General features: G+C 33.5%; 3 protein-coding genes across 3 annotated transcripts; 2 read left to right on the plus strand and 1 right to left on the minus strand.

The window, feature by feature from the left end:
* Positions 1-700: 700 nt before the first annotated feature.
* On the plus strand, positions 701-1968 carry LOC144549522 (DET1 complexing ubiquitin ligase). The gene is made up of 4 exons (XM_078298287.1): positions 701-861; positions 962-1022; positions 1289-1350; positions 1609-1968. The coding sequence occupies exons 1-4, from the start codon at positions 772-774 to the stop codon at positions 1696-1698; spliced, it is 303 nt and encodes a 100-aa protein (XP_078154413.1). The 5' UTR covers positions 701-771; the 3' UTR covers positions 1699-1968.
* A 1984-nt stretch (positions 1969-3952) lies between these two features.
* Positions 3953-6207, minus strand: LOC144549656 (Protein kinase superfamily protein). Its single transcript, XM_078298428.1, has 5 exons — positions 5670-6207; positions 5225-5593; positions 4797-4967; positions 4374-4719; positions 3953-4266 (listed from the first exon to the last, which is right to left on the minus strand). Exons 1-5 carry the CDS (start codon positions 6125-6127, stop codon positions 4159-4161), a joined length of 1452 nt encoding a protein of 483 aa, XP_078154554.1. The 5' UTR covers positions 6128-6207; the 3' UTR covers positions 3953-4158.
* Positions 6208-18464: 12257 nt separating this feature from the next.
* On the plus strand, positions 18465-21680 carry LOC144549507 (Galactosyltransferase family protein). The gene is made up of 12 exons (XM_078298267.1): positions 18465-18637; positions 18715-18778; positions 18950-18999; positions 19091-19284; positions 19559-19622; positions 19713-19785; positions 20459-20582; positions 20663-20750; positions 20835-20885; positions 20974-21045; positions 21162-21274; positions 21357-21680. The coding sequence occupies exons 1-12, from the start codon at positions 18525-18527 to the stop codon at positions 21377-21379; spliced, it is 1029 nt and encodes a 342-aa protein (XP_078154393.1). The 5' UTR covers positions 18465-18524; the 3' UTR covers positions 21380-21680.
* Positions 21681-21995: the final 315 nt, after the last annotated feature.

Raw genomic sequence — 21995 nt, forward strand, 5'->3', positions numbered from 1 at the left:
CCAAGTTAGCTCAAATTTTGAGTTAAGATCAGGACCATCAGCAGCTTTAAATATGCACGAATATTAAAGGGAGCAGTGCGGGACAGTATTTGATCGGACGGTAGGGAGATTTAACTGAAACGGTGCATTAATGCAGAGATCAGAGGATGGAGTTGGAACCTTCCAGTCGGAGTCGGTCCTCGTATCATTTCATTTTAGATGATAGAGAGCATAGTAACAAATGAATTATTCGGGTTCGGTTCGGCGAGGTCAAAAATTCGTGATTCGGGTATAATTCGGGTATAATTCGGGAATGATTCGGGATCGTACATTGAATCCGAACCAGAGATCTTGATTTATAAGAATTGCAAAAAAAAAAAAAAAAACAAATTACGGTACATAAAGTAGTTGCCACATGAAATCTAAAGTGAGTATAAGTACTTAGCCACATGGTGGGATCCACATGTCTTTCAAATTTCAAAAAATCTGCCTCAAATGATCCACGTGGTGCCTCAGCCTCATCTCAAAACTCAACAGCACGGATTACAGAGCAACGAATTTTTGAATAAAACGCGAATAATTCGTAAAAAACGTTTTATTCGCGTTTTGTGCGCGAATAAATCGGTAAAATTTCGGTCAACTGTTTTATTCGCGAATCGATTCGGTAATATCTAAAAAACGTTTTATTCGCGAATAAAACGCGAACCTTGTTACTATGATAGAGAGTAGTAGTTCCGATTTCCGAAGAAGAAGAGAACAGAAGAGAAAGAGAAAGAGAAAGAGAAAGAAGAGATGGGGGGTTGTGTTGTTGGCGATTGGCCTTGTTTCGATCCACACAATTTCACTCAGCTCCGCCCGCTCGAACCCACCGCTCAACCCTCTGTAATTTCTTTCTTACTTTTACCAATTATTATTATTATTATTATTATTATTATTTCACTTTTCTATTTACTTACAGCTAATTCTTCTTCTTCTTCTTCAGAAATTGACACCTGTTACATATCATCCAACACACAACAGGACACTTCCTCCTCCCAATCAAGGTCATTTTTTTTTTCATTTTAATCACTTCTTCTTAACTTCTTTTTGTTTCTTCTTGTTTGCTGACAAGTTTCTTATGAGTCAGGTCCTCTTACTGACACTTATATGTAATTAGTAGCTACTTCTTTTCAAATTTCATTTAATTAACTTTCTCAGCTTATTACAAGTGCATGATCGATATTCTCATATAATTATATTAATATTACTTTGGCTTGTTATTATGTTTTATTGGTTCCATTAATGTAACTTTTTTGTTTCCATGTTGCAGTTATAACAACTGAAAGTAAAAATATCCTTCTTAGACAGTTTTACCACAAGTCAGAAGAGAAGGTAAGTTGTCCAAAATTCATCTATTACTATCAATAATGTTATTTTTATTTTTTTTGCTTATTGTCCATTCAAGAAGAAACATCCAAAAAAAATAATATTATGCTTCTCTACTTAAACTAAACTGGATCAGTACCAGAGAAGAGAAGAAAAAAAAAAAAAAAAATGGCACCAGTACTCATTCAAGTGGGTGATATAAAATAGCTTTATAATTTCCTTTACATTGTTTTGATTACTATGAATCAATTTTGTGTGCCATAGTTGAGACCAAAAACAAAAAGAGCTGCTTCAGAAAATCTGATGCCAGAGCACAGCTGCAAGCAACTAAGAGGCCCTGCCTCTGGTCTCTGACTGATTTTTAAATTTCTACGAATGGGTGGCCCTTGATTATGATTATGATGTAGCTTCAGTCAGGGTTGGTTTTGTGTTGTTTAGTGGATATGTTATCTATCATCTATTATGCAAGTAAGCAAAGGTTTTTCAATGCAAATTGGTACTTTACTTTGCAGATTTTATAATTTTTTTGTGGATAACTAAGGTGGAATATATGGTTTTGTTCCATCAGCTCTGAATTTGGTTTGAAATTGAATTCTGGAATGAATATTGTTTCACTTTGTTCTATTTTATCATCTCTCACATTACCGTAATTATATTTGTAAGGGGTGGTGGTAATGTAAAGAGGCTAATTAAACTATCCTATCCAGCTATCCTTGGTTCATATATATATATTAACTGATTAGGGATTATTGGTTCATCCATCCCTAGTGGCAGTGGGTGGGGGTCCATCAGTCAGCTGAAACTCTCTGTCTGGTAGACTAAACTAGACTAGACTAGACTGGTATTTGATCATTCTATCTCTTACAGATGCAGAGTTCTTTGAACTTGATTAATATTAATATTTGTTGTCTACACTAACACACACATCATGCATATATTTCTGGTAGATGAAGAGTTGAAGGAACACTGCTTCTAGTGCTAGTAAATTCTAAAAATTAGTTTGCAAATACGTACATTTATGTACATATGGAGATCCATGTTGAACGGATCAGATAAATCTTATACTGAATAAATTTGAGTTATTTTTTTATTACAAGCAAAAGGAAAAGGGAAAGGAAAGAAGTTATCTTATGTTTTAAACCGTAATTAAGTTAGCTGAATTGTGTATTAGTTACTTAAGAATATTCTTGTATCGGAAAACACTCTTTAATTAGGGTAGGTAATGTTTGACAGTTTTATTTTTTTTCTTTTTCTTTTTCTGATTGCATTATTAAAATTGAGACACTGCTAAAAGAATCATATGTAATGTAAGACTTGCTTAATTCTTCCGTCCCTACATATAATCTGATGGGAAAAAAAAAAAGTATTGGCAACCACATTTGGTTGACGATGCTGAAAACTTCAAAATAATTAATTGTAAACATATTATTTACAATATCAATACAGTAAATTTTAAAAATTAACCTTCCATCGCCGATCAAGTGCAGATAAAACAAATTAAAGATTTATTTATTTATACTGCACAATAAATAATCAGTGGAATTTTTAATTTGCACGAAAATTAGACAATTAAGCTAACTAAATTATAGATAATATATGTAGTCTTATACTTTTAATTTAAATATATATAAAGTTTGTTTAATTAAGTAAAGGACTAGCTGCACTTTTACGATCTAGTTGGCAAGTAAAAAGTTTGTGATTAATTTCATTAGGAGCCTAATATTATTATTAATTAATATATGGAGTTGCTGCGTGTTGGAGCAGCCTAGCAAAGCTTCTAATCTATAGTTGTATATATAATAAATTACATTATGATATTTATTAAAGAAGACGACAAGTGTTGCTGGCATCTTAACCTTCTATTGTCAGTAGACACGTGGATTTGTCCGGATTCAATTCTCATTTCATATTATCTCGCTACCTGCCATTGCCATTGCCAATTCTCTTCTATATCATATTTATATATTTATCACTAAAAAGTAAAAACAAATTAATTAATATTGAATTTGAAAACAAGGCCATAGTCCCATAGGCCATACCCAACCTAGCTAGCCGTTGCAGCATGAAATGAGAATTTATTGAAATTTAAAATGGCGTCCGGTGTCACAGAAATTAGGTGTCAAAGTAACAATTCAAATAAATGTTTGCAAATCATGCATGTGAATATGTGATCCCGACTCACACCTATTTACTGTGCTCTGCTGTGCTGTGCTGTGCTCTATTTTTTTCTTTTTTCATAAACAAATTAAATTGATTTTCTTGCTAAATAAATTATTAGGATTAATTTCACTTGCAGGTTTTTCAAAACTATATATGTTATCTGATTCTAAGGGAATTATTTTGCAAAAATAAAAATTAAACACTGCATGAGATACTTAAATGAGAGCTAAATAAAATAAATAAATAAATAAATATAGCAATTAAAAAGCTGTCATTTGAATAAAGAAACTCGGCCCTCTTCGCTCTTAACACCCTGTTTCACGTGGCACGTGGCACTGGCACGTGACTGGTACAATAATTGTGCCTTGTAGCATGCACTTGGATCATGCATCACAGATTAATATGCTTTTTAATTTGCTATATAAATAAACCAAACCAAAGCCAGATCTACAACTTGTTCTTCTTCTTTCCCTATCAACTATAGTTAATTATAAATTGTATCCAACTTAACACACAATAATTTTTACACAAGGACTAACCAATCCAATTGAGAAAGAAATAACGTAAAATAATTTAATCAGTATGATAAAACAAGATGATACAATTAATTAATATAATTAACTGATGGAACCCATTAATCTAGTCTAGTCTAGTCTACCTCCATCTCGTTTGGTTGTCACGGCTTCTGAAGCTCCCTTCTTCTAATTTGGTGCTGTACCGATCTGACGAGAGAGAAGATGCATCTCGTCCCATTTGTCGTTCCTAAAATTAATTAATAGTCAATAAGTAGGAATCCTAACAAACAAGAATAAAGTAATTAAGCATAAACATAAACATAAACATAAACATAAACATACACATACACATACGTCTTTGAAAATGAGGTCCTCCATTTCGAGCATGTGGATGACATGGCCCATTTTGGGTCTTTTGTGAGCATCGGGATCAACGCATCGCAATGCCACAAGAAGTGCACGCTTTAATGCCTTGGAAGATGGCTTCTCTCCTTCTCCTATTTTTGGATCCACCACCATTTCTGCCTTTCTTTCTGCCACCATCTTCTTCAGCCACTCTATCAAGTTCACCTCACTTGGTGGTCTTGAATAATCTACTGGAGATCTACCAGTAATAATTTCCATTATAAGAACACCAAAACTGTACACATCACTTCTCTCATTAAGCATCCCAGTGCTCGCATACTCTGGAGCCACATACCTACGTACACGCAATCAATCATGCATTCATTTTTTTATTAATTTTATCTTTATCTTTATCTTTAATTACTTACTTACCCAAATGTACCCATAACACGTGTTGTGACATAGCTTCTCTCAGAGCACAATAATTTTGCAAGCCCAAAATCTGATACTTTGGCGTTCCATTGTCGATCAACAAGTATATTGCTAGATTTCACATCACGATGTACAACCTTCGGTTCAAGCCCCTCATGGAGATATGCTAGCCTTCAAAATCATATAAATATATATTTAAAATTAATGCATATATACATACCAGAATGAATTCATAGGAAGCTGATCATGAGTCATTCGTACTCTTTTTATACAGAATCAAATTAAATTAAGGAACCTTGTTTGCAGAAGAAGAAGTTAATTAATTAATTAAGATGCCTTGCTATCCATGCACTGAATGAATGAGTGGATCTCAAGGAAGGAATTGAAATTGAAATTGAAATTGAAATTAAAGGTAATTAATGACGTACCCTTTAGCAGTTCCTAGGATAATATTCATCCTAATTTGCCAAGTTAATGGGCTTACTTGGCCAACATCGCCATGTAACCACTGATCTAAATTGCCATTGTCTACATACTCATAAACAAGGATCCTATAAGCCCCTTCTATGCAATATCCAAGTAATCTAACCAGATTTTTGTGCCTAACACGACCAATTGTCTCCACCTCCACTTTAAACTCCTTTTCTGCTTGACCTCTATTATTCAGCAAATTCTTAACAGCAACAATCGTTTTATCAGGCAACACTCCTCGATAAACAATCCCATATCCTCCTTCTCCAATCACATTCTCCTCATCTAATCCATTTGTTGCCTCTTCTAACTCTCTCAGCGTGTACCTAAATTAATTCATTAATTCATTCATTTCAACAAATCTAATAAAATAAATAAATAAATAAATTAATTATTACTAACCAATGACCCCATCCAAGATGTGAAACCTCCGGCGTCTTCGATGGAGTTCCAGTTGTTGAACCGCTCACAGTACTGACAGTACCAGTTGTTGAACCTGAGTGAGGAGGAGGAGGAGGAGGAGGAGGAGGATGTACGATCTGGACCTGAGGAAGGGGCAGAGGCAACTGGTAAGTGGTATTGTGATGTACAATCTCTCGTATATCTTTTGAGACTGGAGGAGTCCGGTCCCTTAGATGGAGCTTGAGAGACTTTCCTTTTGCTGAGGAGGTGCGTGTAGGAGAGTGAGACACGAGTCGAGGAGAGCGTCGGCGAGAGGTAAAACAAAGAGAAAGAAGGAAGAGAAGCAGAACAATGGTGGCGCCAACAAGAATCCCGATGACGACCCAAAGGCGCAGGCCAAAAATGGAGGTCCTTTTTGAGAGCCAGTTGTTCACAAATCCTTCAGACAAAATTGACATACTTACTTACTAATTAATGTAACTATATATAATTCTTTTTGGAGAGAGACTGAGATCATGAATTGGAAGGAAGGGATCGAGGTCTGAGGAGGAGGAGGAGGAGGAGAAGAGAAGAGATTAATTATAATTTGTAAAGAATAGAGTTAGCAATAGCAATAGCAATAGCAATAGCATTGCCCCTCCCTCCCTCCCTCTGCAAAGAATGTAAAGAATAGAATAAAGATGGTCACTTGGTGGGTGTGCTTTTCAATTTCGGGACTCCATCTTTTATGTATATTATATTATAATTAATAATTATTTACGTCCTTCTATACTTTTTTAACTTTTATTTATTTATATTATGCTTGGACTCCGCTTTTCTCTAAAGAAATCCAAGTGGGACTCGCCACTCACCACTGGGTAAAACACCAAAATCCTCAAAACTTTTTTTTTTCTATTGGTAACATAACAAATTAACAATACAATAATATGTGAGTAGAACTAGAGTCTTCTTTTAAATTCACTATTTTTTTGTATAACTCAAATCTAAAATTTATTGGATTAACTTCAAACAATATATCTGAATTGTTTAAATCCATCTATCTTACGAGTGATGAATCAAGTAATCAATATTAACTGTCTACCTGTCTATTTTTGTATAGAATCAAGTGGTCAAAATTAGAAGATTTATAAATTAATTTTAATGCATTTATTTTTTTTAACATTTTTTTGACCATTTTACTCTATATAAAATTAATTTGAAAATTTAAATTTTTTATGTATAGACACATAACACATTACTCGTAAGGTAGACAGATTTCAACGGTTCAAATTTATCATTTGAAGTTAATCCGATAGAATTTAAAATTGAGTTCACAAGAAACATAGTGAGTTTAGAAACACCCTATTTCTAGTCATAATATATATATATATATATATATATATATATATATATATATATAGGCTGTGGCTAAATTGCTGCTGGCAGCAGTTCTGCCCAGGTGCTGCCGGGGCTATTTTTAGCCGTGTGATGTCCAAACAATAAATCCAAACCGTTAGATGTTTAATCTATATTATAATCTACTTGGAGACCAAATTTTACATTTTTTGGAATTTTTTTACTATTTATTAAGCTGGTTTGAAAACCGCTGATTTCAGTAATTTTCTGCAGCATTGAAATCAGCGGTTTTCAAACCAGCTTAATAAATAGTAAAAAAATTCCAAAAAATATAAAATTTGGTCTCCAAGTAGATTATAATATAGATTAAACATCTAACGGTTTGGATTTATTGTTTGGACATCACACGGCTAAAAATAGCCCCGGCAGCACCTGGGCAGAACTGCTGCCAGCAGCAATTTAGACAGACCCTATATATATATATATATATATATATATATATATATAAATATATATATATATATATATATATAAATATATATATATATATATATATATATATATTTATATATATATATGAGGAGGGTTCAAATGCCTCCATGTTTTTGTGCCTCCATCTCTTTCCATCATTTTCAAAGTTCAAACAGTTGATCCGAACCGCTCAACCTAACCTCCATACTAAAATATGTTTGGAGACCAAATTTTACTATTTTTTTAGATAGGTACAAAAATACTGTTTTTAGACGGTTCAGATTTACTGATTTTGTACCTATCTAAAAAAATAGTAAAAAAATTTCTAAAAATATAAAATTTGGTCTCCAAACATATTTTAGTATGGAGGTTAGGTTGAGCGGTTCGGATCTACTGTTTGAACTTTGAAAATGATGAAGAGAGATGGACGCATGATGGAGGCACAAAAACATGGAGGCATTTGAACCCTCCTCTATATATATATATATAGAGTAAAGCTAGGGTGTGATGTGCTCACCAAGATAGTTTTGTGAGCACAACTCCAAAAGTTCATCGGATCCACTTCAAATGCCGAATCTAAACCGTTGAAATCCATGTGCTTCACGAGTGATGCATGTGCATACAAAATTTTGAATGTTTCGAGTTCATTTGCTACACGGTTAAGCGGTCAAAATGACAAATTGGTATCATGTTAAGAATTTCTTGTGAACTGAAATATCTATTACAAAATTGACAATAACTTTGGCGAAAAAATGATATCCCCTTGATTTTTTAAAATGATAACGAACACTAGACGTTACTTTTGATAACGTCCACTCAACAAAAGAAAAGAAAACAAATTAAGAAGCTAGCGTAAATTTATAACAAAAGAAAACCGCAACTCAATGAAATCATTAATCAATTGTAATATTTAACTACTCTACATTCCGACGTTGTATGATTTTTTTTTTCTTTTCCGGTTCCTATATATTCTCAGTTGATATCTTTCTTTTATTTAATTGCCAAAAATATTTTACAAAAACAAGTACACAGCCACACTCATTTATAATTTCGGTCTTTCGAACTTTTAATTTGTAATAAATTACTCCTATCATTATTATCAGCTAAAATACTAGATAAATATTTATATTATATCCACATTATAATGATAATTATAATAGAATATCAATATATATTTTTAGTTTTTTAAAAGAAATGTGTGTGAAAATTAAACAGTTAATGTTATATTGTTAGCCATAATTGATATATTCATCATAATTTTTAATATTAGATATCAGAGTAAATCAACTAATTATAAAAAAAAAAAAATTCTTCATTCTAAATCCAAAAAAGTCAGCAGTACGTGATTTCTCTGATGTATTGACAACATATATTAATTGATAGATGTAGTTTTGCTAAAGCATAAGAAGAAAGAAATAAAAGAGCGTCAGATGGCACTCATCATCAAGGTCGTATGTTCTTGTACATGTAAATCTATAGATAGCTAAAAAATTGAGATTTTTAATTTCAGAAAAATTATTAAATTATTGTTGTAAAATTAAGATAAAGTTGCAGCAAAAGTAAAGTAAATAACAAGAGAGATAGAGAGAGCAATAACATAATTTTATTCTCCACTATTGTGTATAATATCTGTGTCCATTCTCTATTTACAAAGCCTCTATTTATAGGCTAGAAAGAGATGTTACAATAATAAAGGAGAAAATGAATGTCCATAGTAGTGGAGGTAGTGGAGGTAGTGGGCAATGAAATGAGAATTAATATTGAAAGTTATAGAATGAACATCCACATAAATATATTTTATAACACTTCCCCTTGGATGTTCATCTTTCATTATACGCTGTTAATATGATACTGCAGGATCGATATTAACATGATACTTCAGGATCAATATGATACTTCAGGACCATGTACTGCCTCATTAAAAACCTTACCAAGAAAAACCCATTGGGATAAAAACTTGGTTAAGGGAAAAAGAGTACAGTGCGTATAATGCTTCCCCTCATTTTGATATCATCGAATATCCTTCAATCGATGTAGACCTATCTTCTTTGTGAGTTGTACAAAAATCTTTGTCGGTAAAGATTTTGTGAATAGGTCTGCCAGATTTTCGATTGATCGGACTTGGCAAACATCTATTACGCCTTCCTTTTGTAGGTCATGTGTCGAAAAGAACTTTGGTGCAATATGTTTAGTTCGGTCTCCTTTGATATATCCTTCTTTGATTTGTGCAATGCATGCTGCATTATCTTCATATAGCGGAGTAGGATTTACCTTGATATTTTCAAGTCCGCATTCTTCTTGAATATTTTGAATCATTGACCGTAACCAAACACATTCTCGACCCGCCTCATATAAGGCGATCAGTTCGGCATGATTTGAAGATGTAGCTGTAAGAGTTTGTTTTGTCGATCGCCATGAAATTGCAGCTCCACAATAGGTGAATACATATCCCGATTGAGATCGTGCTTTATGTGGATCCGATAAATACCCCGCATCTGCATATCCAACTAAATTGGATTTTGTATCTTTTTTATAGTATAACCCCATATCTCTAGTTCCGCAGAGATACCGAAATACTTGTTTAATTCCATTCCAATGTCTTCTGGTTGGTTTGGAACTATATCTTGCTAACACATTTACTGCAAATGAGATATCGGGTCTCGTATTATTTGCAAGATATAATAATGCATTGCACTTAAGTATGGTACTTCAGGACCAAACACTTTTTCATTATTTTCTTGTGGGCGAAAATGATCATTTTCTGCATTTAGCGATCGTACGACCATTGGTGTGCTCAAAGGATGAGCTTTATCCATATTGAATATCTTTAATATTTTTTCAACATAATTTAATTGATGGATAAATATTTCATTATTTAGATGTTCGATCTGCAGGCCGAGACAAAATTTTGTTACACCAAGGTCTTTCATCTCAAATTCATTCTTCATTAATTTTGCAGTATTCTCAATCTCTTCAGGAGATCCAATAATATTCAAATCATCAACATACACTGCAATGATTGTGAAACCTATATTTGATCTTTTAATAAAAACACACGGACTAATTACATTATTTTTATATCCTTCTTTTAGAAGGTACTCACTCAGTCGATTATACCACATTCGACCAGATTGTTTTAGTCCGTATAAAGATCTTCTTAATTTTATAGAGTACATCTCTCTAGGTTTTGACTTATATGCTTCAGGCATTTTCAATCCTTCTGGGACTTTCATATATATATCACTGTCAAGTGAACCATATAAATAGGCTGTTACGACATCCATAAGTCTCATTTTTAGATTTTCTGCAACTGTGAGACTTATTAGGAATCTGAGAGTTATCGCATCCACTACAGGTGAATACATTTCTTCATAATCAACTCCAGGTATTTGTGTAAAGCCTTGTGCCACTAGCCTTGCTTTATATCTCACAATCTCATTTTTCTCATTTCTTTTTATGACAAATACCCATTTGTAACCTACAGGGTTAACATCTTTGGGCGTTTGGACTACAGGTCCAAATACTTGCCGCTTGTCTAATGAACTTAATTATGCTTGTATGGCATCTTTCCATTTAGGCCAATCATTTTTATGTCTACACTCTTCTAGAGTTTTTAGCACATTATCTTCTTCGTTTATAACATCGCTTGCTATAGCGAATGCAAAGATTTCATCAACATGTGTTTTATTTATATTTAATATAGTACCATTTATTACATAATTTATAGAAATCTCATAATCATTTGGTACTTGAGTTTTTTCTGGAACTTCATCAACCTCTTCTGGGGTTTTATCAACTTCTTCATGAGTTCTACCATTAATCTCTTCTGGGATTTTATATACTTCTTCAGGAGTTTTACTATCAATCTCTTCTGGGATTTTATTGACTTCTTCAGGAGTTTTACCATCAACCTCTTCTGGGGTTGGATGTTACATTCAGAAATTTTAAAACTTGATTAAATGGATAAACCGATCAATTTGCTTAAATAAAAAGTTTAATTAAATTAACGATCGTTCAGAAAATTTTCTGACCGACTAAAACGAAACTAAAATTTCGAAATATAAAGGAAGTATAAAATTATGTATATTAAAATTTAGAGTTTAAACATAAAATAAAATATAACAATACGAAGTATTTGTACACATAAATTATGAAATTTATAAATCTTGTTTATTAATGAATTATAGAAGTTTAATTAAATAAATATATATAAATAAAGATGTACAATTAATACCGAATGATTTGAATATTAGAATAGAGAAATAAAAGTACAAAATATTCACACGAAATTAATCGCAAAATATTATGAAACTTCGATTCAAATTTATAAAAGAAACATACCATAAATCAATTAAATGGAACTATATTGAAAATTCATATAATTGTGAACCCTTGGATCTAATCTAGCACCAATCTCAAAGCAACCCAAATAAACCTCTCCCCACTCTCTTTCCTCTATTTCCCTTTCTGTTGGCGACACCCACAACAGACCCCCCCACCCGCCCCTTCTCTGTTACGCCAAAGAAGAGAAAAAAAGGAGAGGGGCTCCGCCCCTCCGCCCCCTCCCGTCGCCGGCGAACCCCACCGGACCCATCTCTGATCTCTCCTCTCCTCCTCTCCGCCCATGAGAGCCACAGCCGCCCCCTCTCTCTCTCGGTTTCTGCCTCTCCTTCCCTCCCTTGAAACCCTAGGAACTAGGGTTTAGGCTCGGTGCTGTCTCGGTGCTCGATTGGTGCTATCTTGGGGTGCTATGGTGATTCCTAGTGCTCGAGTGAGGTGGCCGCAAGGCGGGACGAAACCCTCGGAACCGATCCCTTGTTTCGACCTTTTCTTTTTCGGTTAATTTCTAAAATTCTTGATTTGTGTTTTGATGAATCGATTAATGTCGTAGCACTTGAATTGACTAATTATCGAAGTACGGGTTGTTGATTTTCCCGACTCGATCGAATTGCTCGAATAAATTAAGTATAAGGGTTGTTGTGCTAATTACTCTTGTTTATGTAAATACATTAAGTAGGGGGGGGGACCAAAGTGAAAGAGTTAACTTGATTGATATTATGGCCGGCCATGTACATATTTTATGAATGGGCCTATGTCTATTAAGATGGAATTGGACTTGAATTGAATTGCTTAAGTAATGGGCCTTTTAATTGGCATGACATGGCCTTGAAATGAATTGTTGTAATTATGCATTGGGTTGAATTGTGTAAATGGACCTATAGTTGAGTGAATATGGCAAGATATGCATATGTGAATAAAATAGGATTTCGGATTCAGAAAATTAAAAGAAAAATTGTGGACGCAGTTTAAACTGAGGAGCATAATTTAAGGGGTTAATTGACGGCTTTTTAAAAGTTTAGGTTTCAATAATGTAACCGAACTAAACCAAGTAAACGTATAATATAGGTGTAGATTCGGTCGAACAAGACCTTGCGAGGTAATTCGAGACGCCCGATCCGTAATTAAGCGGTACGCTCGTCATAATCAGGTGCGGGATTCTTGGACTTGTTTGATACTTTATTTTCAGGAATTAAACTGTTTATTCGTTTGTCATGTTGAATGATTAATTATTGCATATTTTGGAATTCATGTTGTAGATTGATTCTTGCATAACTGAGAATGATTTGAATTGTTTGGTTAAGATTACTTGGCATGTTGGTATGGTTATTATTTGATTAGTTCTATTAATTGTTCTTGATGTGAATGAATCCGCCAGGCCGACCTGTTTAGGTGGCTGGATAAGGTAACGGTGACCTATCCGTTGACCTGTGTTTATGAATTTGCCAGGCCGACCTGTTTAGGTGGCTGGATAGGGTGATGCTGCTGACTTATGCGTTTGACCTGTTAGAATTTGCCAGACTGACCTGTTTAGGTGGCTGGATAGGGTGACGCTGCTGACTTATGCGTTTGACCTGTTATGATTTTGCGAGACTGACCTATATGTGTGGCTTTGATATATATATTTGCTTGAGATTTAGCAAAGTTGACCTGTATAGGTAACTTTGATTCCGTGTGTTTGCATTTGTGTCAAGTTGACCTGTATTGGTGACTTGTAAACCGGACCTTAGGAAATGGTTAAGCCAAACAGCAATTGCAGATGGGTGTCTGATAAAGGGTCCAGCGGTTGGCCATCTGTAGGCGTCTGTAACCCTACAGATGTGGGTTTGATAACGGTTCAGCTCGAGAGAACATCTGTAATTGCTACAAGCCCAATTGAACTGAGTTAGGAATCGAGTTAAGCCAAAATATATGTTGTGTGTTGAAAACCATCTTGGAAATTCCGTAAACTGTGTTACAGGTTGATTTAACTGTTGTCGTGCATTGGCATTCTGTTATTTATGTTTACGAATATATATCTGTTTGAACTGTTATTGGTTTGGGTTTCATTTTTGAATATAGAGTTTGATTGCAAGTCCAATAATTCAAACTGTGGCAAATTTCGCACTGAGAATTTATTCTCACCCCCACCCTCCCGATTATTTTCAGGTTTGTTGCTCGGACGCAGCAGATGAGGATATTGGTAATTCATATAAAAGATCCACTGCCTTGCGTGTATATGTGACGCCTGATAGATACACGCGGCAGGCTGTCAGACCCCCGTGGATTTGGGGTGTGACATTGGACCAACTACTTTATTCTGCTCTTTCCTTTTACGTGGATTTACATCCTTAGAACCAAGTGGTCTTCCACATTTTCTACGCACATTAGATTCATTAGATATTTTTGTAATGTCAATTCGAGCAGGTGCGTTTATAGCTGGAATATGTGATTTAGTAACTCTATTCATATCTGTGAATGCATCAGGCAATTCATTTGCAATTCTTTGCATATTCATGATCTTTTGAACTTCGAGTTCACATTGACCACTTCGGGGATCAAGAAAAGATAACGATGAATTCCAAGTTACTTGTTTATCCAGTTTTTGTTTTTCTTCCCCTAAATTTGGAAATATTGATTCATTAAAATGACAATCAGCAAATCTTGCTGTAAAAACATCTCCTGTTAATGGTTCTAAATATCTAATAATAGAAGAAGAGTTAAAACCAATATAAATTCTCAACCTTCTTTGAGGTCCCATTTTTGTGCGTTGTGGAGGAGAAATTGGAACATATACTGCACAACCAAATACCTTTAGATGGGACAAATTTGGTTCTCTTTTGGAGACCAATTGTAATGGGGAATATTTATGATAAGCAGTTGGTCTTAATCTAATTAGTGCAGCGGCATGTAATATGGCATGTCCCCATGCGGAAGACGGTAAACTAGACCTCATGAGTAATGGTCTAGCAATTAATTATAATCTTTTAATCAACGATTCTGCCAGACCGTTTTGTGTATGAACATGGGCCACTGGATGTTCTACCGTAATTCCAATAGACATGCAATAATCATTAAAAGTTTGAGAAGTGAACTCACCTGCATTATCAAGCCGGATTCTTCTGATTTGATAATCCGGAAAATTAGCTCTCAATTGAATAATTTGTGCTAATAGTCTAGCAAATGCAACATTTCTTGTTGCTAACAAACTCACATGTGACCAGCGTGTTGATGCATCAATTAACACCATAAAATATCTAAACGGTCCACATGGAGGTGTAATAGGTCCACATATATCTCCTTGAATTCTTTCTAAAAATGAAGGAGCTTCAGGTCCAACTTTATTTGAAGATGGCCTAATAATTAGTTTTCCAAGAGAGCATGCTTCGCATGTCATATCTTTTGATAATATGATCTTCAGGTCCTTTAGGGGATGCCCATTTGCACTTTCAATTATTCTCCTCATCATTATATTTCCTGGATGACCCAATCTGTCATGCCATAATGTAAATAATTTTGGATCAACTAACTTCTGGTTAGTAACGGTTAACTTCGGGTTAGCAACCATATTTGATTTTATTTTACTTATATAAGTACTATATAATCCAGATGACATTGCTTGCATCTTTTCAATTATGATCTTCTGGCCATTCTTAATAGATGTGATATGAAGATACTCGCAATTTTTCTCATTCATAGTTTCAATATGATAACCATTCTTTCGAATATCTTTAAAGCTTAGTAGATTTATTCTGGATCTACTTGAATATAATGCATCATCTATTATTAATTTTGTTCCTTCAGGTAACAAAATACAAGCTCTTCCGGAGCCTTCTATTAAATTACTTGTGCCAGATATAGTCTCACCAAGATACAATTGTGAAAAGTATTTCTTACTTTTCAATATGGTATTAGTTGTTCCACTGTCTACCAGACATGGATCTTCATTACTTATCATTGCGTCAGCCATTTTCCTTTAAAATGCAAAAATAAATTACTTTTATTCATTTTCATAAAAAAAATTAAAAAGTAAACTAAACTTTTATTAAACATAAATATAAATTTTTATACTATATTTTCTCCCTAAGTAATAATATATATTTCTTCATTGACATTATGGAAGAAATCTGATACATCAAGATGTGTATCCATATGGCATTCATTTTGGGGTCATATTCAGTAAAGTTAGTTTTCACATTTTTCCCTTATTTCTTGATTGTGGCTTGATATAGCTCTACAAAATGTTTGTCGTACGACAGGTACGCGACCAATGATTTATCATCCCACATCTGAAACAAACATCTTCAGGACGTTTTTCTTTCTCATTAATATGTATTTTCAACATCAGGTTATTACTACCATAACTTCAAGTTATGATAAATAAAAAAGGAGATAAATTCAAACTTTGTGAGATTTGTCACTACAAAATATATACGCATTAACTTCAGGTTATTAATGCCATAATTTCGTGTTATGAATGCCATAACTTCGGGTTATGAATGCCATAATTTTGAATTATAAATGTCATAACTTCAGGTTATCAATGTCGTAACTTCAGGTTATCAATGTCGTAACTTCAGGTTATCAATGTCGTAACTTCAGGTTATCAATGTCATAACTTCAGGTTATTAATATCATAACTTCATATTATGAAAAGGGAGATAAATAAATATAAATAAAAGAATATGTAAATTGTATGAATAAATAAATAAATTTAAATGTATTAATAACTTCAGGTTAATATTATATAACTTCAGGTTATAATAAAATATTTTATTTAATAACTTCTAGTTATTAAATTGCTTGGCTGCACAATTGTATAATTTAATTTGAAATAACTTCGGGTTATATTTTCATCCGATGACCTATAATAACTTCTGGTTATTATATTGATTTTATATGAAAATTTCTAATAAAACTTCAGGTTTTTAATTGAGAATAACTTCAGGTTATTATTCATCCAGTGGCCCATAATAACTGCTGGTTATTATATTAATTTTATACTAAAATTTATAATAGAACTTCAGGTTGTAAATAATTCTAATAATAACTTCAGGTTATTATTTTATTCAAGTAATACGAACTTCGGGTTCTTGATAAAATTTTAGTTGTGATAATAACTTTAGGTTATTATTTCATCATTCACTTCAAGGAATGATTCTTATAAACTAAAACAAATATAATCAAAAAATTAAATGAAATTTAAATTAATGAAAGATATAATAATTAATCACACAAATTACTTACATAATTACTTTGCAACTTCTTCCGAGCAATTCGTGCTGATAACGTGTTGTAAAATTAAGATAAAGTTGCAGCAAAAGTAAAGTAAATAACAAGAGAGATAGAGAGAGCAATAACATAATTTTATTCTCCACTATTGTGTATAATATCTGTGTCCATTCTCTATTTACAAAGCCTCTATTTATAGGCTAGAAAGAGATGTTACAATAATAAAAGAGAAAATAAATGTCCATGGTAGTGGAGATAGTGGAGGTAGTGGAGGTAGTGAGCAATGAAATGAGAATTAATATTGGAAGTTATAGAATGAACATCCACATAAATATATTTTATAACAATTATCATCATTGTCAGTATTAAGAAAATTATTTTGCTAAAGAAGTTCAATTTATTTTGTTTGTTCATCATTTCTGAACTATATATATTGTTGTTAGAACAAAAATAAATAAATAAATAAATAAATATGACATTGTATAATTTTATTTGAGTGTTGAGTGTTGATTAAACTCTTCATTTCACTCCGTGGTTGCTCTATTGTTTTTCTAGATCAACTATTTTGTCCATTAATCTCCATTTCACTCCATTAGATCTCAAGAGTTGTTAATGATCACCTAACCTTCTTCATCCATGACTCTCCCTCTCACTCTGTTGGAGCTCTATTGTTATTGTTGTTCTTGTTCTCATCCTTGTACCAAAACTCACTTTCTTACTCCTTTGAAACTCAAGTGTTGTCCCGGATTGATCAACTCCCCCATCTAGAAATTTCAAATCCATCTACCTTTATCACATATAATATTCAAATCATATTCATGACTCGATCAACTGCACCAATATATGTTATCAAACTATCACTTCCCAAATCTTAATTTAAGTCAAAATCCATTGTATAAAATCTGCAAACAACAATAATAAACCATGTAATTAAGACACTATAACAAATGCTATATATATATAATCTAGAATAACAATATGTCATAAAAACATTGTAATTGTATATATTACGTCCTGTAAAACAATGTAAAGAAGAAAGAAATATCAATTTAGATTTTAGAGAGAGAGAGCCAGAAAATGACATGTAACATTAGAGAAGTACATGAGTACATGTGTGCACAACACACCTATTCAGTGGACACAGTGGGCCGGGTACAATTAATCTTGTAAAATTGAACAGGTCCAATCCAACTAAAATGGCTGGAGAAGCACGGTCATTCGATTCGATATTTTATTAAGATTCCTTTTCACCAATCTTAATAAAATATAAGTCACCGACAAGTGGGACCATCCCTTCCTTGGTCAAATTAAAAGCGTGGGCACCACTGTCAGATCTGATAGAGAATTAATGTCTCCAATCTCCATTGATTGATTTTGGTACCAAGTACTACCAACTCTCTCTCTCTCTCTCTCTCTCTCTCTCTACAGAAGAATCCTCAATTGGTCACTGCTGAGAGGAAAAGAAGAAGCGGAAAGAGGAAAGAGGAAAGAAGAAGAGTGATGCAGATCCGAGGTTCAGCTCACCGACAGGTCGGGCCCGGACTGGGATCTCGCGTCACAGCTCTCATCCTCGCCATGTTCGCTTGCATGTCCTCCTTCTATGTCGCTGCCCGGTAAACCAACCTTTGCGATCACTTTCTTCCTTCTTCACTTTCTTCATTTTTCTTTAATTTTTCAAATCTCTCTTTAGGTTGTGGCAGGATGCTCAAACAAGGGTGTATTTGATAAAAGAACTTGATCGTAGAACAGGACAGGTCATTCTTCCTTCCTTACAATTCAATTCAATTCAATTCAATTCAATTCAATTCAATTCAACAATTTTTTTCTCTTTTATTGTATAATTCAAATCTGTATATTTAATTTACTGGTATATCTATTTTACCAGCATATTTTTCAATTCATATTGTTTTTTGATGCAATTATAGGGGCACACTTCTATATCAGTTGATGACACTCTAAAGGTTGTAGCATGCAGGTAATTAAAAATCACAGTTATTTCTTTAAAATGTTAAACTTTGAAAATTGTGAAACTAAAATTAATAAAACTTGCTTTGCATATTGCATAGGCACCAACATAAGAGATTGGAAGCACTAGAGATGGAACTGGCCCATGCAAAGCATGCCGGGTACATTAGTAAATACTCATCATATTCAAATGGGACCCGCAATGGGAAAAGGTTACTGGCTGTGATAGGAATAATGACTGGCTTTGGAAGAAAAAATTATAGGGATGCTGTTCGCAAATCCTGGCTTCCTTCTGGTACTCTCTCTCTCTTCTCTCTCTTCTCTCTCACACACACACTCAAACAAGAAAAGAAAAAATAAAATAAAAAGTTATACGTAACGGTACATTATTTAAACGAGGAACTTGAAGAATCCAGTTACTGGCTGTGATAGTTACAGTCTTTGCATATTGCATTTTGCATTTTGCATAAATAAATTTGATTTGATTGCAATCTATTTAATTAAGCTTGATAGTGTCATTTTGATATTTATTGTTTTGAAATGTACTTTTCCCACTTTTATTTGAGCAGGAGCTACACTAAAGAAACTTGAACAAGAGAAAGGCATTTTGGTGCGGTTTGTGATTGGAAGAAGGTACATTTCTTCTTCTCTTTATCTGTATAGTTTCTTCATAGTGAAAATTTCTCATATGACTTTCACGACTGATTTCTAGTCTAATGTCAGTGCAAATAAAGGGGATAATTTTGACCGAGCAATTGATGATGAAAATAGGAAAACCAATGACTTCTTAATTCTAGTGAGTTCTCTTTTCTTTTCTCTATTTTTGGTTCCGTGAAATGGAACAAAAGAGTAAATTGCACAATTGGTCCTTATAAGTATCACTGTGTTCTTATTTTTTTCAGTGAAGTGTCAGAGTTCCTGTTTTGGTGTCTAAAATTGTCAACATTTACCGAATTGGCCCTTCTATTATTAATTAACACTCTTTAGATATGGATGCGAAAATCCACTGGTTTTGACAAGGATTGCCAATTTTCCATCCACTGGTTTGGAATTGGGTTTTGTCCAAAGGGCTTTGGACACATTGTATCCCAAGGAGGGCTTAAACCATCCAATCTGCATCAAGATTTGTGCAAACGGAATTCAAACTTATAGCTTTAAACAGTTCCATGAATCTAAACCGTTCACATGAACTTTTACATGGATCGGACCTTAGGCCTGGCTTTGGATGAGGCTTTGTCCAAAGCCCTTGGGACAAAAACCCCACCCCACATTTTTTTAAATATATTTTAACAGGTTAAGTTAAAGTGATACCAACAAATGAAAATTCTTAGGGACCAATAGAGGACCATCTGTGGAATATACTTAAACAAAATTTTGTTCTTGCTTTTTTTTTTTTTTTTTTTTGTCTTTCTCTTTCTGATTGTTTTTTCTTTTTCTTCTTCTTTTTTGTGTTGTGGGGTTACTTTTAGGAAAACCATGTGGAAGGATCTGAGGAGCAACCTCAAAAGACAAAACGATTTTTTGGCCTTGCGGCAGATACATTTGATGCTGAATTTTATGCTAGGATTAATGATGATGTTTATGTTAATGTCGGTAAGTAGATTCAATCTATGTTTGTGTCAGAAAAAAATATTATAATGGAAAAAAGAGATGAATATTTATTTATTCTATAGATGCATTAGGAGGAATGCTATCAACACATTGGGATAAGCCACGTGTATATATGGGGTGTATGAAATCTGGCGAAGTTTTCTCGGAATCGTGAGTTATTATTTAACAAAACTTGGTTTTTGTGTTTTATATTATTAGTGTGCTAAAAACATTTTATTTAAAAAAAATAAATAGGAGCCACAAGTGGTACGAGCCTGATTGGTGGAAATTTGGTGATGGAAAAACGTAAGCAGTTCTTCATATATTTGGTTTTCTTCAACAAGTTTGTATCTTTTATTTATTTGTATATTCATATACTTGGATATCTTTATAGATACTTTCGGCATGCATCTGGTGAAATGGTGGTTATATCTCGAGCTGTAGCACAGTTTATTTCTATAAATAGGTAAGAATAGAAATCCAAAGGTAGAAAGTTTCCGATGATACCCTCTGGTTTATTGAAAGCACAAAGAAACCCTCACTTTTGTGATTTGATAATTTTTCTTGGGTTCTTATAAAAAGGTTAATTCTTCGGACTTATGCGCATGATGATGTCAGCGTCGGGTCATGGATGATAGGTCTTGATATAAAACACGTCAATGAAGGAAAACTTTGCTGTTCTTCTTGGACCCCAGGTTCACTTTTTCTCCCATTTTTTATTTATTTTTTTATTTTATCCGCTATGTGTTGATTTTTCAAAATTCAAATTTCCTGTAGGAGCTGTGTGTTCGGCATTGTGACAGGGCCTCAAGGAAGCATTACTGCACACAATGAGTTGAAATTTGGAATAGAAGTTTTTGAGTTGTGTTGGTGGCGTATTGAATGCCTTGTCTATTTTAAAGATGCTCGAACAAATCAGTAGCTGCCTCCGAAAAAGCTAACAAGTGCCGGTTTTTTGCTATTCATCGACTTGTATAAATATTTGCATTGTGTTTTTTTTTTTTTATTATTATTATTTTTTTGATGTGGCTTTTGCAGTTGTAGTGGGATAGCTTGATTCTTTGTTTAGCTGATAGTTTTATGAGATGGCTTTTTGACTAATATAAGAACTTATATTATTTACCCTTTAAGAACTGTTTGAATTTTGAAAGGTAAGGACTTCCAAGTTGAAAATGCTATGAAAAACAAAGGCGTCATCACACTACTCACGTATGCGTTTTAAACGATCTCGCATGAGAATTGTGATGACGCCTTGACAGATCTTTCGAAAATACTTTCACTTCTCTCCAATTAGAAAGTGCAAGTTTGACTTGTAGCATACAGTAAAAAAAAATAAAGCACCAGAACCTGTCATGTAAAAAATAATATTGTTCACTAGGTGCATTATTGTTGCGGCTCCGCCGCAACTATTTCTTT

Source organism: Carex rostrata, chromosome 35 (genome assembly GCF_964058835.1).
Source record: "Carex rostrata chromosome 35, lpCarRost1.2, whole genome shotgun sequence".
In the NCBI taxonomy this organism is placed as follows: domain Eukaryota; kingdom Viridiplantae; phylum Streptophyta; class Magnoliopsida; order Poales; family Cyperaceae; genus Carex; species Carex rostrata.

Excerpts from the sequence above, each read along its gene's own strand:
- LOC144549522 (XM_078298287.1), top strand. The coding sequence starts at position 772 with ATGGGGGGTTGTGTTGTTGGCGATTGGCCTTGTTTCGATCCACACAAT. Across the intron at positions 862-961 it reads AACCCACCGCTCAACCCTCT|AAATTGACACCTGTTACATA; the intron begins GTAATTTCTTTC and ends CTTCTTCTTCAG. Across the intron at positions 1,351-1,608 it reads ACCACAAGTCAGAAGAGAAG|TTGAGACCAAAAACAAAAAG; the intron begins GTAAGTTGTCCA and ends TGTGTGCCATAG.
- LOC144549656 (XM_078298428.1), bottom strand. The coding sequence starts at position 6,127 with ATGTCAATTTTGTCTGAAGGATTTGTGAACAACTGGCTCTCAAAAAGG. Across the intron at positions 4,968-5,224 it reads ATCCTAGGAACTGCTAAAGG|GCTAGCATATCTCCATGAGG; the intron begins GTACGTCATTAA and ends ATGATTTTGAAG. Across the intron at positions 4,720-4,796 it reads CGTGTTATGGGTACATTTGG|GTATGTGGCTCCAGAGTATG; the intron begins GTAAGTAAGTAA and ends GCGTGTACGTAG.
- LOC144549507 (XM_078298267.1), top strand. The coding sequence starts at position 18,525 with ATGCAGATCCGAGGTTCAGCTCACCGACAGGTCGGGCCCGGACTGGGA. Across the intron at positions 20,886-20,973 it reads AAATTTGGTGATGGAAAAAC|ATACTTTCGGCATGCATCTG; the intron begins GTAAGCAGTTCT and ends ATATCTTTATAG. Across the intron at positions 21,275-21,356 it reads CTGTTCTTCTTGGACCCCAG|GAGCTGTGTGTTCGGCATTG; the intron begins GTTCACTTTTTC and ends AATTTCCTGTAG.